General features: G+C 44.1%; 1 protein-coding gene across 1 annotated transcript in view; it reads right to left on the reverse strand.

The window, feature by feature from the left end:
• The window catches only part of AMFR (autocrine motility factor receptor), a 320402-nt gene that overhangs the window by 127058 nt on the left and 175825 nt on the right, over positions 1 to 17519 (reverse strand). The window contains exon 9 of the mRNA XM_078670185.1: positions 14466 to 14656. Within this exon, the coding sequence (XP_078526311.1) occupies positions 14466 to 14656 (191 nt within the window). The remainder of the gene's footprint in view (positions 1 to 14465; positions 14657 to 17519) is intronic.

The following is a 17519-nucleotide window of genomic DNA, read 5'->3' on the forward strand; positions in this document are numbered from 1 at the left end:
ATTGTGTAATAGGTGCAAGGTGAACACATTGAGCTTGTGAAGAAGAGTTTTAAACTGCGCAAGTAGAACTACGTGTTTTGTGTTTAAATTGTACTGCCTCATTGACTCCCATTGAGACATTGTATGATATACTCACCCAGGTCTCAACTGGGGTTACGGGTTTCTCCTGTTTCTTAATACTGATCTCGAGGACAGCACAGGCCCAGAAAAGGTCCACTGGTCCACTGAGGAGTGGGCCTATATCGTAACAGGCTGGTAAACTCAGAAGGTACCATCAATATAGGGGCATCACAGTTGGCTCAAGGCAACAACTATGGCACTTTAGGTCAGAAATTACCATTGCCAATGGTGTTGGCATCCAGCATTTACCGCTGGGAAAAACAAGAACGAGTCACCTCCTGCTTCACCCGGAGGGGACCCTTACCTAGCACGTAGGCCTGCGTTTTGTCTGCATTTTCATCAGCGGATTAGTCAGGATTCCAGGGCACCCAGCAGACCTCGAAAAAGACAAGTCCGCCATCTTCAGCCCTTGGCCACGCCAAACCCCACCTTGATCTATTTTATTGAGTATTTCAATTATTTTAACTGTGATTAAGTTGATATGTCAAGTGAGAACTAGCATGAGATACAGTCCACCTTAGTTGTATTTATGGAGTACTTTGGGCATTATTACGATGTGTTTATTATTTTCTTCACAGGCTCTGATGGCAAACCGGGTTGAATTCTGGGATATCATACGCAGAGCTGGTTGACATTCGAATGTTCTGGATTTGATCGGTGGTCAGAGAGATCGTAGACGTCTGTTCATTCCAGATGGATCTTCAGTCAAAGGCGAGCCCAAGTTTTCCAGACAGTTTGATTTGGATTTTTAGTTCACTTATGGTGGACTCATGCAAAAAAAGAGGAAGGAATATAGAGTTGGCATGTTATACAGACGGTATCGAGAAATGATTGGTGGGAGGGGAGTGATTTTGTGGGACTGCTCATCGGAAGAATTATGCTACTTACCCTGTAAGCATCTGTTTGTGGCATGTAGTGCTGTAGATTCACATGCTCTGCATACTCCTGCCATCAAGTGCTAGGTTTCGAAGTTGTGCAAGTTGTTTTTCTCAACAAAGTCTTTAGAGTGACGCGATTGTGTGACGACTCCTCTTGGTGACACTGCGCACAGGCATCAACTCCTTTGTTAGATTGTTTTTCCGCAGGTAGGTGAGAAAGAGTATAGCAAGTGTAAGAACAAAGATGTCCATGCTAAATGTATCTTATAAGTATGCAATGTAAATACAACGGCCACAGGCATCCGGGGAGGAGGGAGGGTGCATGTGAATCTACAGCACTACATGCCACGAACAGATGCTTACAGGGTAAGTAACATAATACATTCAATGGCAAGTATGGCTGTAGATACACATGCTCTGCATAGACAGTAGAGCAGTCCCTCCTTAGAAGTGGTGGCTAGCCTGTTGGAGTTGCAGTTGTTTGGAAAAGGGTACTTAGCACTGTCTGACCGACACTGGCTTGTTGGCATGCTAAAAAATCAATACAAAATAAGACCCAATCCACTGGCGACCGTCTGAATCAGTGACTAAAAGGGGGTACAAGAAACTAACTCCCCACTGATCTCTTATCCACTTTATAAGGAGAAAACTGCACTGTCCTCCGCCAAAATTAAGAACCTGTTCTCCCGGACAACACACAAGAAACCCAGTAATAGTGCACCAGACTATAATTGGTCACACACTCGTCCACACCCAACATTGGACCCAATGTTGGGTGTGGACGAGTGTGTGACCAATTATAGTCTGGTGCACTATTACTGGGTTTCTTGTGTGTTGTCCGGGAGAACAGGTTCTTAATTTTGGCGGAGGACAGTGCAGTTTTCTCCTTATAAAGTGGATAAGAGATCAGTGGGGAGTTAGTTTCTTGTACCCCCTTTTAGTCACTGATTCAGACGGTCGCCAGTGGATTGGGTCTTATTTTGTATTGTTGATTTTGAGTGGAGGGCGACCCTTTCTGTTTTTCCCTCTGAGCTCCTTTATTGTTTGAATGGCATGCTAAAACACCCACACAGTAGTGTTTGGAAAATGTGTGTGTTGGGTAGACCATGTAGCTGCTTTACAAATGTCAGCTATGGTAATATTTCCTAAAAAAGGCCATAGTAGCTCCTTTTTTACGAGTGGAGTGTGCTCGGGGAGTACCTGGTAAAGTTCTTTTGGCCTTAACGCAGCAAGTTTGAATACATTTGACAATCCATCTGGCTATGTCTGATTTGAATGTAGGGTTGCCTTTATGAGGTGGAGAATGGCTACAAGAGTGGCTTTGTGTTCCTGAAAAGTTTAGTTCCATCTATGCAGAACAGGAGTGCTCTTTTTACGTCTAGGGAATGAAGAGTTATTTCCGCTACAGAATCAGAGTTAGGGGGAAAACACTAGGAGCTCATTGGATTGAGTGGTATGAAACTGAGAGACTACCTTAGGTAGGAATGTAGGATTAATACGAAGAACCAGTTTTTCTCTATGTATTTGAAAGAATAGTTGTTCTAAGGTTAAAGCCTGGCACTCACTAACACCACTGAGTGAGGTAATAGCAACTAAGAATGCCACTTTCCAAGGTAGAAACTGAAGGGGGCATGAGTGAAGAGCTCAAAGGGGGAGGGGGCCATAATTCTGGTTGGAACCATGTTAGGTTTCCAAGAGAGTGCTGGAGGAACTAGAGGAAGACTGACTCATGTGAGACTTTCCATAAAAGACTTAATGACTGGGATTTTGAACAGTGGGAAATGGTCGGTTTTGGAAATAAGCAGTCATTGCGGCAAGGTGTAACCTAATGAAAGTGTAGGCTAAATTAGTCCTTTGCAAATTAAGTAGGTAGCAGGTAATGTCTTGCACTGTGGCTTTCATTGGATACATTTGTTTAAGTTGGTAGTAGTAAACTAAACGTTTCCACTCTGCAGCGTAACATGCTCTAGTTTTGTGTTTGCATGCTGGTTTAAAAATGGTCATACATTCGTCAAGAAAATTAAGATAACCAAACTCTATGACCTCAAGAGCAAAATTGTTAGATTGAGAGCTCTGGGGTCTGGGTGTCTTATTTGGCTTTGATTGCGAGTGAGAAGGTCTGGCCTGAGGTAGAGCTTCTCGAGAGAAACCACTGATAGATCTAGTAGTGGGAGCTACTAGAACCATAGTGAGAGATGTTTGCCTGAGTCTCCGAACCAGAAAGGGAATGTGAAGGAGAGGTGAAAAAGCATAGGCAAACACCCTGACCAACTCATCCATAGTGCGTTGCCCTTGGATAGTGGGTGTGGGTACGTGAAGGCAAAGCTTGGGCATTTTGTGTTTTCAGCTGTGACAAAAACATCTATTTGAGGAATATCCCACTTTTGAAAGTAGGGAGTTTGTTTAGTTAATGTTTGAGTTTTATAGATCGCTAGCTGGATCCGATGGTATCAGAGCGATTTACAGGTTATGAGAATACATAAATACTTTTACAAGCGGTACATTTGTAATGTGAAAGTCACAAGACAGTGCAGCAATAAGTGGTTATAAAGTCACAAAGTATATCACAGGGCACATGGAGGAGAAAGGCATCAGGGACAAAAAAGACCATTGAGCAAGTCGTGTGACCATCTTGAAGGCGTTAATCAACGAGGGTAAAGAAGATCAGTTTGTGTGCATGTTGAGGTAGCTGTTGAGGAGTAGAGATTTGAGGTCCCGTTTGAAGAAGGGGAATGAGGAGATGCAGCGGAGTATCTTTTGTAGTGAGTTACAGATCTTCCGAGCATTACCTGAGCAGGAGCGAGAGGGAGATGATTTCTTCTTGAAGTTGGGAGGAATGAGAAGAAGCGTGTTGGAGCTTATCAGTGTTTGGACTCTCCCAGCTCTTGAAATTCTGGTTTCGGAGTATTCAGGGGGTTGGGTATGAAGGACTTTGTGGGTGATGAAGGCTTTCATGTCTGCTGCGTGTAGGGCACGTCTGATGGAAGTATTAGAGATGAGTTTGCCTTTCTGGATAAGATCATTAGCCATAGACTTATGCTTGTCAGGGAGAAATTGTATGAGCTTTTCTAGCTCATCGTAATGAGACCTATCGTAGAGACAACAAAGCTTGAGTATTAGCAATGCCCCAATGAGTGGCCTCTTGGAAAGCTACTCTTTTGCCCAAGGCATCAATTAGCTTGGACTCCTTGTCAGGAGGAGGGGCCTCACTTGTGGTCCGTGAGTTATCTCTCTTGCGCGCGTTGGAAACCACAATAGAGTCTACGGGCAACTGACCTCTGATATAAGTGGGGTCAGTAGGGGCAGGCGTATATATTTTCTCCACCCTAGGTGAAATAATTCTTGCCCGACAGGTTATTTAAATATGTTATCTGCATGCTTTTAACATCCCTTTAAGCATTGGCAGTGTATGAGTGGCTCTCTGAGAGGAACTTAGGGTCTCAAATAGAAAGTCCTCTTCTAACACCTCCTTATGGTGCGCAACCCCGTGATATTGAGCAGCCCTGTTAAGTAGCTCATTATATCCAATATTATCATCAGGTGGCGAGGGTCTGGATGGATATAGATCAGTGTTGTCATCTGTGTTTGGGTCAGTATGATAATCCTCCCAAGGATCAATGTCCTGTAGCCTATCCCGATACCATCCCCATCCCAGTCATCCTGTGGGTAAGTTGATGGTGGTAGTGAATTTGTGGGTGGGATGAGTAAATTGGGATCAGTGGGAGAAGGAGGAGAAACGTAAGGTGGAGAAGGGTTAGTACCCACGCCTTTCCTTTTGAGAGGAATGTGGTAATCCTCTGGCTGGTCTATTTTCAGTTTTTTTGGAAGGGTGGCATGGATATGTCCCGTTTCTGGGTTTTATCACCAGCTTTTTCTGTTTCGGATCCGAAGGTGTGACATCGGGCCGAGGATCTTTAGACAGGATCTTTGTCCTTACTCGCCGGTTTCAGCGTGGAAGGTTTCGGCTCCGAACCTTTTGTGCCGAAGGTGGATTCTCCTGTAACGATGGGATTGTCACTGAGAGACGTTTCGGAGCCGAAGGTGTTGGTTGGGCACCGACATGGGGCCGGCTCGAGCCAGAAGTCTTTTGTTTGTGTTTCGGTGCTGGGCCCAAGGGCGGGGCATCAAACTTTTTGTCGGTGCCGTTCTTGGACTGAAGGCAGAGGAGGGACCGGAGTCTTTTTCTTTGTTTGTTGAGAGGGCAAGGGGGTATCTTTACTCACGGTACGCTGACCCGGAGTAACCTGCTCCGCTTCTTCCATGTCGGAGTCAGCTTTGGACACGGAGATATGTTGTTATTCTTCCTCGGCTCCCGGAGCGTGATGTTCTGTGTTGGAATCTTCGCCAAAGATGTCAGGTGCGGAGCCGCTTTGATGATGCATCTCGTGCAGACAGTCACAAAGCGTCTTCTTTGATCGAGACGATCGGCACGCGTCGCAGTCTTTCTCGTCGTGTTCTGGGGACAGGTAGAGGTTCCACACTTTGTACAAGTTGGTGCGTGGAAATTTAGCACAACGCCCAGGCCAGAGCTTGAAAGGAGTCCGTTTCAATGACTGCTAGCTCTGTTGGCACGGGTAGGCCCGCCACTGGTTTTCCGATCGAAGTTGTTTTGAGTTGAGACGATACGCGAAGAATAGGAAACCGCAATCGATAAATATACCGTAGAAAGTAGTGGATTGCGCATCAAAGGCGTCCGAGAAACTGTCGGAGCAGACGGTGTCTCCCCCTCCTCCCTCCCCCCCTGGCGGTCGCCGTTGTATCAGCCACTTCACACAACGGATGGAAATACGTGCCCCTACTAACACACACACATTTGATTTTGATTTGTTTTGCCTTATATATTGTTCGGTTCCCGATTTCTTGATCATAGGTTTGAATTATTATCCTTAGAATGAGATATTGTATGTAGCCTCAGCTATGACTCCTTCGAAATCCACTAGTGAGATTTACATGGTACCGATGCACTGGGGTTCCCGGCAGGGAGTGTGCACTATTTGGTTGCTGTGCAGATGACACAGTGGCATGAGTGGGAGCATCGTGACGGGGTAACCGCGCCTAGACACATGGGGACGCACCTGATCTCCAAATCACACACATTCTGGCGTATCTTTTACCCGACATGACACCTGTAGCCAACACTGGGCCAGCGCTGCCTTGCCTTAGGCATGACTGCTGGCTAATATAAGCCTTGCCTAGCGCCTGTACTGTATGGTTTCGGTGCAGGATGTCTAATATTAGCTCCTTAATATGCAGGGAGAACATGGTACTGGAGCCGACTGTGATATACTGTTGTTGTTTATGGTAATCCTTGTGTACACTATTGGATGAGTTTGTGATATTTCATTTACCTTTGCTGGGGCATGAGAAATGTGTATAATGAAAGATGAAAGAACTAGCCTGAATGCTGTGGTATTTACTCCTATGTGTTGCATTCATGTAACCTTATACCAAAAATACATTAATAAAAATATTCAAACAAAAAAAAAAGGCGTCCGAGAAACTGTGCCGAACCGGAGCGCAGCAAACCGCATCCGAACCTGAGGGCAGAAAAACAATCTAACGATGGAGTCTATGCCCATGCGCACTATCACCGAAAGGAGGAGTAACCTACCTCGTGACTGCCGCTGGAGATGACAAACATAAAATAGTGTGCAAGCAGTGCAAAGGAGGCTGAGTGATGCACTGTGTGCTTGTGACTTAGGCCCAGGCGCAGACTGTAATTCTCATACATTCCCTGGAGAGGGTGCCCAGGGAGCAGAGGCAAAGTGAACGAGCGGTCACTAGCAACAGCACGACTTTCCCTTGTGTGTGATTGACCGAGTGACAAGGGATCTGGCCCAGTGCCACCTAGGGTGCCCATTTATGACTTTGATTGCAAAAATCTTTAACTACAGGGGGAAGGACACGAATCTACGAATATTTCGCACCAGAGGTGACCCCTGCTATAAGTACAGTGTCATAAAGATTCCAGTTTTTACTTTACTATTGCAAATGTTTTAAGCATTTGTTGAACCTCTTCTCTATAGTCGGAGAAAATTCATGAATCGGAACTACACTATGGCAAATCTCAATTCTTTACCACAGGAGTTGTGGGGTGGTTGGAACTAGACAAAAGGACTGGGGCAGTGCTAACAGAGAGAGTAGGACGATGCCGAGGGAGTGGACGATGATGGTAGGTGGCGTGACATGAGCAATCCTACCGAGACTGTTGAACGGCTGGTGGCATGTGAAGATGAACACTGGACATTAAATCACGATGGAGACAGACACAGGGAGTCAGACACAGGAGTTCTTTCCAGTGAGCCTGCGGTCCAGCTAGAAAGTGACATGATTGTTTAGTGACATTTTTGGGGACACGATGAGCAAACTTCCTGTTGAGGACACATACTGAGCAGACACTGCGTACTGCAGCTCTAGAGTAAACTTGTTGAGTATAGTAGGCTACGAAGGTGCATATGAAATCGCAGGAAGCAGATGAGCGGGTTACCAGAATTTAGCTTGAACTGATTAATAAACTGTTGTGTATTCTGATCTGTCCAATGTTCAAATTGCTCTGCTATCCCCCCGCCCGCGTCAGCTGTTCAACTGGGGTGTGGGAGGACCTGCTACAGGTAAGTTCCTCCTTCTGAACAGCCATAGTGGGTGTTGTGACCACATAGTAGGCTTGCCCGATCCCTTTTCAAGAGAGCATTCAGGGTCTTTTGAGGGTCTTGTTCCTGCGTGAGTAGCCGGGAAGGTGTTGGCCTTGGCATCCCTGGGGTAATCACGTCCTTCCATTTATTATACCACATTAGGATTAGCTTAGAACAGAGTTAATACCCAGAATCACATAGACATATTATAACAATTATTTTTGGAGTGGGTTGTGGATGCACCAGTTTGATGGTTGGAAGAGTTTACCCTGGGGGGGCGGTGGATTAGATTACACATACATCGATTATTATCAGCCCATCACATACGCTGCATTCAGAATACACTGTATAGTGCCACATATGCCTGGCAATAGCACATGAGCTCAACCATGGGTAGCGACTGCGTCCATACCTGGGACGAACAACTTGTTTTGGAAATGACTGCCGCCCACACTAGAACATTACAGAAAGCCACCTGGAGCGTTCATGAGCTATATGCCTAAACAAAGCTATACTGGACACACACATATCAGACGGCATGAAATAGAATCACCGTGCTCCCGAAAACTCACCTAACAGATAAAGGGTATACCGAAAAAGAAATGGTGAGGACAAATGATCTTTTCCATGTACTCATTGTAAGCCAGGGGAGTCACAATATGGGTGATCCCAAGATTACCCTTTCAGCAAAGACACTCCACAGCAGACGTATAGGGCCAATATCTCATACTCTGAGGTCTATGCGCTAAATTCATCTGCAGCCAAAACAGACAATAAAGTTTTCTTAGAGACACTGTATCAAATCATTCTCCCATACAGAGCCTTACAATTGATTTGGGCTGGCGATTTTAATAAGGTATTGGACAGTGATGTAAATAGGTTATCCAATCCATCCCTCCCTCCAAACCCCCCACGACACCACACTAAACCAGGGATGATTGCTATACTCGCCAAGGTAATGGCAAAGCTGGGCTGTATAGACATCTGGCGTGTCATGTACCCTATGAACAGACAGAACTCATGTCATTCATTGATGCATAACACTTATAGTGAGCTGGATCTGTATCTTAGTATGCAGGGAGTTGAACTGCAGACTACAATGAGTTCAGTACTTAAAAAGGCTCCTCTCAGACTATTCCCCATTGGTGCTAAGCTACGATGGGGATGGCCGATGATATTGAACATCAACCTCACTGTTGAAGCTAGAGGCCCTCACCAGCAGTGTCAAAGTCAGAAATCAGAGTCAGCTTAGAGGGCTAACTGGAGACCAAATGTGAATCTACAGATGTTGTGCAATTGAATGGGAAGCACTAAAGGTAATGATCTGGGCCATATGCATGTCAAAAATATTTGGCATGAAGCAGCACCTACAACACACCCTAGCGCGGCAGAAGACTAAGTTGGCACAGCTCCAGGAGCGCAAAGATGCTGATGTCAGTCAGTAACAAGCCAGACTAGCACTCAGACGCGATAATGCAGATAGATGGAATGCTCTGGATAAACATTCTCTCAGGGATAATAGGCAAACGTTACACCAGGAAGGGGACATGTCAGGAAGATTCCTAGCCTGGATCCTTAAAAGAGAATCCACTACCTCGCTGATACTGACCTTGAAAAGGCCAGATAAGACCATGGCAGTCACAATGTATAAGGATACCTTGTCGGCACATGTGGTCCACCTCTGTGAAAGCCCAGAGCTCCCAGATCTATTGCAGATCAAGACACTCATGGAACCTCTTGGGCTCCCAAAGCTGCTCCGCAAAGATACGGAAGCGCTAGAGCTAGAAACCACTAGAGAGTAGGTTGTGGATGCTTTTTGAACTGTGTCCAGAGGCAAGGCCCCTTGAAGGGCAGCATTCCCCTGAGAGTTTTATCAAGCATACACTGACATTGTGGTGGATAGGTTACAAGAAATGTATTTGGAGGCGAAGCTTAGCGATATATTACCAGATACCATGAGAGAGGAAAATATTGTAATGGTACAGAAACCTGATAAAAACCCGGTAGAGCTTGGCTCATTCTGGCGTTATCTAGGCTAAATGTAGATACAAAGATTCTCTCCAATATATTAGCCAGTAGATTTCTAACTAGGGTTGGGGCCTTGGTCTATGAGGACTAATGCGACTTTATACCAGGACGCAATACGCTAATGAATATCAGACGCTTCAATCATGTCATAGCCTCGACCGAGGATGCCTAAGAAGAATATGCCCTAGTGGAGTTTGACATTGAAAAGGTGTTGTACTCCCTCAGTTGGGAGTACATGTTTGAGGTCCTTAGAGATATGGGTTCTGGAAGAAATTTTCTGAGATAGGCGGGGCTCCTGTATAAAGAACCCGGTTGCCAGAGTTAGTTCGGGTGGCAGGACATCTGGCAACAGGAGAGTGGACAGGGGGACCAGGCAAGGTATCAGTTACTGCCTCTGTAATTTGCAATTGCGGCAGAACGGACAGTAAAATGGTTGTGATAGGAACTGCAGCCACGGTGAAGACAGATGGGCGATGTGGTACATGGGGTCTCTCCATATGTGGATGTCGTCCTGGTATACCAGCTCGATCCATTTGGGGGTTGGATGAATTTGCAACGGTCTCAGGTTAAGGTTATACATTAATAAACAAAATACACTATGAAACTCCCTAACAGGCTGAGAGAAACGTTGCAGCCGAAACTACCTTCCCTACGCTTACATTGGGAACAGACATCGTTTTAATACCTGGGAATATGGGTGTCCCACCCTGCTGCATCTCATCGTGCACATAACGTGGGTAAGCTCTTTAAGGGGTTTAGAGCCTCCACAAACTTTCGGAATTATCTTCTGCGCTCCATCATGGGTACAGTGGCAATGGCGAAAAATGGTGCTGTTACTGTACATAGCGCAAAATACAAAATGCCCTGTCTTGAAGTCTATTGTCCGAGAAATTGCTAGTTTGTTAGTCCTACTGGTATGGGCAGGGAAAAGAAACAGGGTGCACTTGGTAGTGTGGACAATAGATGGAGTGCGTAGAGAACTGGGCTTACCAGACCCAGAACTTTATTATATTGCTGCACAATTACAACACGCAGAAAAATGGTGAGTAGACAGTCCAAAGTGGGAACCAAGACTCCTACAGAGGGGATGTTCCAGAGGGAACATTGCCAGTCTACCTGATAAGAGGGGAACATCATCTCCCAGGCACCTTATGGATAGTTCGTCACGTGGCCAATACACAGGAAATGGCCCACAAGAGTGTTGAAGAGACCACCCTTCACGATCCCTGAGGATTAAATTGTCACAGCTTTTTCATTGTGTACAGGCAAACACAACATTAGCAGTATAGGGAGAGGGAGGGACCCTTACACTGGGTGACATACCTAGGTGATACGTTTATATCTTTTGAAGAGGTTCGAGAGAAATTTGGTGTTGAAACTAGGCAGTTTCTGCAATTTTCTAAGCTGCTGGACGTGCCAGAATCTTCCATTACTATGGAGGAGGTGCTCCTAGAGGTTAGAGGAGGGAGGAGACTGGTCTCGCGTCTTAAAATGGCATTGAAGGTCGACAAACTTTCAGTCACAACAAAAGCCAGATAGGCTTGGGAAGGCGACTTGCCAACCTCCTTGACAAATGTGTAGATGGGGAAACCTGCATGAAGGTGCAACAGATTGCAGGCAATGCACGGTTCAAATTGACACACTGATTATCTCCACTTTATGTATCTTACATCCATTTGACTGCAAAGCACATACCCTACCAGGACCTCTACCTGTCCGAAATGTGTTGAGCATGGTGCTATGTTCCTACATATAACATGGTCATGTAGGATGATAGAGTACTGGGAGGAGGTGGTATCACAGCTTAAACAAATGACACACTCAAGGCTTGTAACATAAAATACAGCACTGTCTACAGAATAGTATACCTCAACCCATGCAAGGTAAAATGAAACAAAATGTGGTACTCTGGCCATGAAGAGCAATCCACTGGCTATCAAATAGAGGCTCCAAGGTTTTGAAACAGGGCAGTGATATGGCAAAGTAGGCTGTAGCGAAGTGTGACTGAAAAGAATCAGAACGGCATGTTCGCCGTGAAAACCAGCAGTCTATTTGACTGATTTGCACAGCGAACATCCATTTGACTGCAAAGCACATACCCTACCAGGACCTCTACCTGTCCGAAATGTGTTGAGCATGGTGCTATGTTCCTACATATAACATGGTCATGTAGGATGATAGAGTACTGGGAGGAGGTGGTATCACAGCTTAAACAAATGACACACTCAAGGCTTGTAACATAAAATACAGCACTGTCTACAGAATAGTATACCTCAACCCATGCAAGGTAAAATGAAACAAAATGTGGTACTCTGGCCATGAAGAGCAATCCACTGGCTATCAAATAGAGGCTCCAAGGTTTTGAAACAGGGCAGTGATATGGCAAAGTAGGCTGTAGCGAAGTGTGACTGAAAAGAATCAGAACGGCATGTTCGCCGTGAAAACCAGCAGTCTATTTGACTGATTTGCACAGCGAACACGCCACTGCCTAGAGATCTGAAGGGTTCTATCCAAATATTGCCTGATAGGGCAACTCGTCTAAAAGAAACTCCCTTATATGTGGAATCATATTTAGCTCTCCGGACACTAGACTAATTTGTCTACCTCTCCAGGAGCAGTACTTATAGGAACCCCTTCTGGGGTGGAATCATCACTGGAACTAAGAGACTACTTGAAACTAACCTCAGCCCTGAAGAAGTTGAGGGGTAATCCCCTGTAACAGCAAGAAACACGTGTTGTCTAAGAAGGCTTAAAGATCTTGAATTAAAGACATCTGAAAATATAAAGACAAGCACCGTTGTGATATTTAATGTAACTTTATGGATTTACTTTTGAACTTGTGCAGAGGATTTCTATATATAGCATTAGTGATCTGCTGGCCACAAACGTTGGGATCTGGTGGTTTTTCCCTACCTTATGCACCGTGCCAGATTACCTGCCTTAACGGATTTGTACTTGTGAGAGACCTTAGAGCGCCATCATTGCCTATTGCTGACCACCGACTGTTTAACTACTCTTAGCACATACTCGGGTCAACTTCACTAGATTCTGAACCACTTCCAAGCCCATTCTTATCTTATGGGCGGTTGTTTTTTTAACCCCCCCCCCCCCCCCCCCCCCCCAAGGTGGTCATGCAGCCACTCAAGAAATGAAAGTATCTATAATACAGGTACTTATCGGGGAGCCAAGCAGTCCAACTCAGAAGTTGTATGCTTGGGGAGCAGAATCATGTCTAAAATCCTGGACAAAACTGGCCTGCAAGGAAGCTTTTGCATGTTTTTGGGACAGAAGTAGAGCAGCTACCTACAGGGTTATGGTCAAGGGGAAGCCATGAGCATCATTCCTGCTTTGCTTTTTAAAATTATGTTGGGCAGGAGATAAATCAGAGAAAAGGGAGAAGACATTGGCTAGACTGATCTATCAAAAGAACTGCACTTTTGAAATGGATATGGGGTGATCAAGATACAAAGTTATGGCATTTTATATTTTGCCCAAGAGAGGAAATAAAATCACCATCTGGAGTTCCCCAAGCAGGAAAGATCTCTTGGAGCATCTTGTCGTTCAGGCTGAAGCATGTTCTTCAGCGAATGTCAGTTAAGTTCTGAAAGAATGGTAGGTGAACAATTGTAACATGGATTGTCAATCAATGCCATTAAATCTGTGCTTTCCACAACATAATTCTTGTGTTGTGTATCCTTGCCTTTAGGCAATAAGTCGTAATATTGTCTGTCTGAATGAGAATGAAGCTCAATGTTACAGAAGGCAGAAGGACAGAATTGTGTCGTAAGTGGCATACTACTCCTGGAGATGTTCGCCCATGTGAGCTCAAACATACTCTATTGTGGAGCCGGTCCTAATCAAATGAGCTGAATGTAATGTTTGGATGTATACTCCTTCCAACTGCACTTCACGAGAAGGACTGAAGGGTTACTGAAGACAGTGATCTTGTCAATTCAATTCAATTTCAAACTTTATTCGAATACCAGAGGTATCCATAAAGTGCAGACATATAAAATAAAATAGATAAAGTAAAAACAAAACAATTCAAGGTTTGATTCCCCATCGACCACATTCAAAGCGGTACTCCAATGATTACAACAGATCTAATCAGTGTTCATAAAGTCATGAGCTCTAACCTCGGTCTCAGAAAAGTACCTAAACGGATTATAGTGATCTCGTCATCCCAGCCCCTGTTCTGTACCACCAGTTATCCTCTGAATTCTCCTGAAGAGAAATGCTTGTTAAGTTGGTTACTGGAACTAGAAAGACACACTTTGTCATAGAGCCCAGAAGAAAGGAGATTTCCTGGATGACTGGATAATACATCAATGGATGTATTGACATACAAGATTAGAATGCAGTTGGTTCTCAAAGGAAACATTGAGACTTGTGTCCAAGCTCGCCCCAAGAACTGAATTGTATGTACTGAAGAGAACATTCATTATCCAGAGTTAATTTATAGACCTAGTTAATGGAGAATGTAAATTGCCTGAGAATTGGCTTTATCCAATTATCCAAGAATAGATAGCCAAAGGCATCCAAGTTGAAGGAAACCTGCCACACCACCATGCATTCGGAAACAAAATATAGGGTAGTATTCATAGTCCCGCTTTCGCACTATACCAGTACTGTCTTTTGTTGCTCTAGAAACAAGAAAATCATCTTTCTCCATACAACTTGTAAGTAGGGCTAAAGTGCTACAGGTGGTGAGTGGAAAAACTTCAGTGAACATCATTCTCTCAAGTAACCGTGCTTTTTATCATTCACACATACCATGAAATATTACATTTATAATGAACTAACTTACCATCAAAGTGAAAGAAATGGTTGTGGTGATTCAGGCGAGGTCTGCCCTCTGCAACTGCCACAGGAACAACATTCTCATCAACATGTTCTCTTTGTTGCTCATCTCTTGTTCGATTATTATCAGCAATGTTAAGCGACATCCGACATGTCGGGCAGGAAGTATCTTGTTCAAGCCAAGAGCGCAGACAGGAGCTGAAAATAGAAAAAATTTAAAAAATGGAAAAAAAATAATAAGTTAACATTAAAAAATAAAACAAAAAAGAGAAAGTAAGATATGTCATGTTCAGTAACCTCCTGGTTTTGTCCGGAACTAAACTTCTAGTGGCAGTTATAGGTTTACATCATGTAAGCATTCTCCATCCCATAACCCTCAAGAGATTATTACTTTCAACACAAAGACTATTTACTGGTGCCAACAACTTAACTGTTGAAAAGAAAGAAATTTACTTACTAAGGTTTTGAAGGGGCTTTTGTGTGATGCAAAGTGGGACGCAGATTACTGATCAGTATAAAAGCAATTAGTTGCACATCTAAACTGCACAGCATCATGCAAAGGGCCACATAACACTGAGTACATAACTCAGATAATGTCAAGGTGTGTACTTTTCTTTCAGTGTGTACCAGGCATTTTGGAATCTGTTTGTTTGGTGAAGAGGTCTTCTTTCAAAGCCTCACTCAAGAACTTCTTCTATGGATGTGGTGGAGCTGCTGACCAGCAGGGGTAAACAGGACAGACAACAAGTCCTGCAAAGTCCAACTGTATGAATATTTGTTTTCTATCCTGCTCTTCTTTGCTTTTTGTTTGAACTCGGGTGAGCTTTTTTTCCCCTAAGTCTTCCATTAATTTACTACTTAAGTTTTTCTATCCCTATTGGTTTTACCTTGCCTAGTTCTATAAACTTTTTTTGGGGGGGAGAATTTTCTTGACCCTTTGATTTTAACAAAACCACATTTGGCTCAATTTATCATTTACAAAGTTCAGGGTTACCGCCTTTAATTAAAGCAAGATCGAGAGCTAAAGCACCTCCCACATGAAAGGGTCTACCACAATGCAGCACCTTTTTTAAAAAGCTTTATATTAAAGATATAGAAACGAACATAAATCAGTTTTTGTGATTTTGCATGCAGCTAGCTTATGGCATGACACGAAGGGCAACATTATGCAAATCTCCTTTATTGCCATAACTCAGCAGTAACAATGAAGAGAAGATAGAACTTTAAACAACATTCCATTATAGTATATAGAGCATGAGCACACATCCATCTTCCTTCTTTGTTGCTGCTGCTCAACAAGATAAGTACCCTCACTTGTGCTTACACAATTTATATGTTTACCAGCTTGTACTTGTTTATCACATAACTTGGTCCTATCGACTCTACTGTGCGATATCTCTTGTCTAAAAATGGCTCTTTTGAATACCTTCTTAATTTAGACATTACAATCTAGTGTATTTTTCACCACTTTCCTTTTTTTCTTTCACGTTCCCCCTGAGTCTTTTAGACCCTTCAAATTCTGCCTTCTTGGGCCTTTGTTCGCTTATGCGCCAATCTATTATTGCTGAGCTTTACAGCTCACTTTCCACCTTCCGTCCCTTGAAAAATAGACGCGATCGCTAGGCGTTGCCTGGCAGTGCTTTGAGCGCGTGCCAGGCCTGTCAGCTGAGGCGCGTCCCTGCCTCCATTGTCCCGAGCCCTGCCACATACTGTGTTGTATTTTACGGCCGCCCCGGCCTTAGTCTAAATACCTCTGTGTCCTCCCAGCTGCTCTCCCGGCTCCTCGCAGCACGTCAGTAGTCTTCCTTCCCCACTGAGATGCGCATTTCAAACGTGCATCGCGGGGAGAGGACAGTTGAAGGAATGACCATAGGGAACAACCACGAACGCAAGAAACGTGCATGGTTGTCATAACTACAGCAAGCAACATTTGGCAGTTGCTGCTGTTACACCAACGCAACACGAATATTTTTACCAGCTTACACCTTACACGGATATTTTTATCGGCTCACGCTTCCTTGGCTACAAATTAGAAATTAACCCCTTCCACCTCCTCCAGTTATTATCTCTACCCCGTCTTTAAAAAAAAAAAAAGAGGGGGCTGATAATCTTTTTAACTCTATATTAACCCCTTATTCTGTGTTAAAAAAAAAAAGAGAAAAAAGGAAGATTACTATACCTGATTTAGTATATTAATTATATATTTCCCCCACAATGTCTCTTAATCCAGATTCTAACCTTGAAGGTAAGCTCGAATCAATGGTCTCTAAGGCCATGGATAAAGCCATGGATTCTTTTAATGAGACAATAAGAAATTTGAAATGCTGTTAAGGGCATGGCCCTCCACCAGTACTGCACAATTCTTAGGCGCAAAAGAAGGGGCAGTTAAGGCCCCAAAGAAAAGAGCCACAACAGAACACCCTGTTGAAACTTCTAAAAAGACTAAGAAAACAAGGAAAACACATGATTCACACTTCTCATGCGGTGACGAGAACGATGCCTCGGGCATCACAGAAGGGCAACAGACAAATTCTAAACCCCCTATACATATGGACAGCGACAAGCAGGATGAAGCAGAGATCGATCTCTCCTGTTCATCAAACTTTGACTCGGACGATGAGAACATAGGAGACAAAACACCGGGAAGCTCTGAAGAGGCAAGTAAGGCCTCAAGCTAAAAAATGGGCATTACCGACCCCTTCAGAGAGATAAGGTTTGATCCCTTGCTAATCAAACACCCATTATCCCTAGAATGGTTCCCTTCCCAACATGTAGCAGACTACATTACCTTCTGGCACAGGAAATAAATACCTAAGGAAGTAAGATCAAGACTGAAGTCTGAGTGCCTGCGCCCAGCCCTTCCTGATAAAATCACTATGACCCCCTGAACTTGACCCTAAGGTCGTGGCTTTTATAGCCAAGGATGCCAAAGACCCTAGTAAAGGGATTGACAAGAGCCTAAGATCGTGTCAAGACCGCCTCTTGGACACAATTGGCCCAATAACAAACATTTTTGAACTAGCCGAAAACTCCTGTGTTGAAGGGACACCTATAGACCCTA

This window comes from Lissotriton helveticus, chromosome 12 (assembly GCF_964261635.1).
Source record: "Lissotriton helveticus chromosome 12, aLisHel1.1, whole genome shotgun sequence".
In the NCBI taxonomy this organism is placed as follows: domain Eukaryota; kingdom Metazoa; phylum Chordata; class Amphibia; order Caudata; family Salamandridae; genus Lissotriton; species Lissotriton helveticus.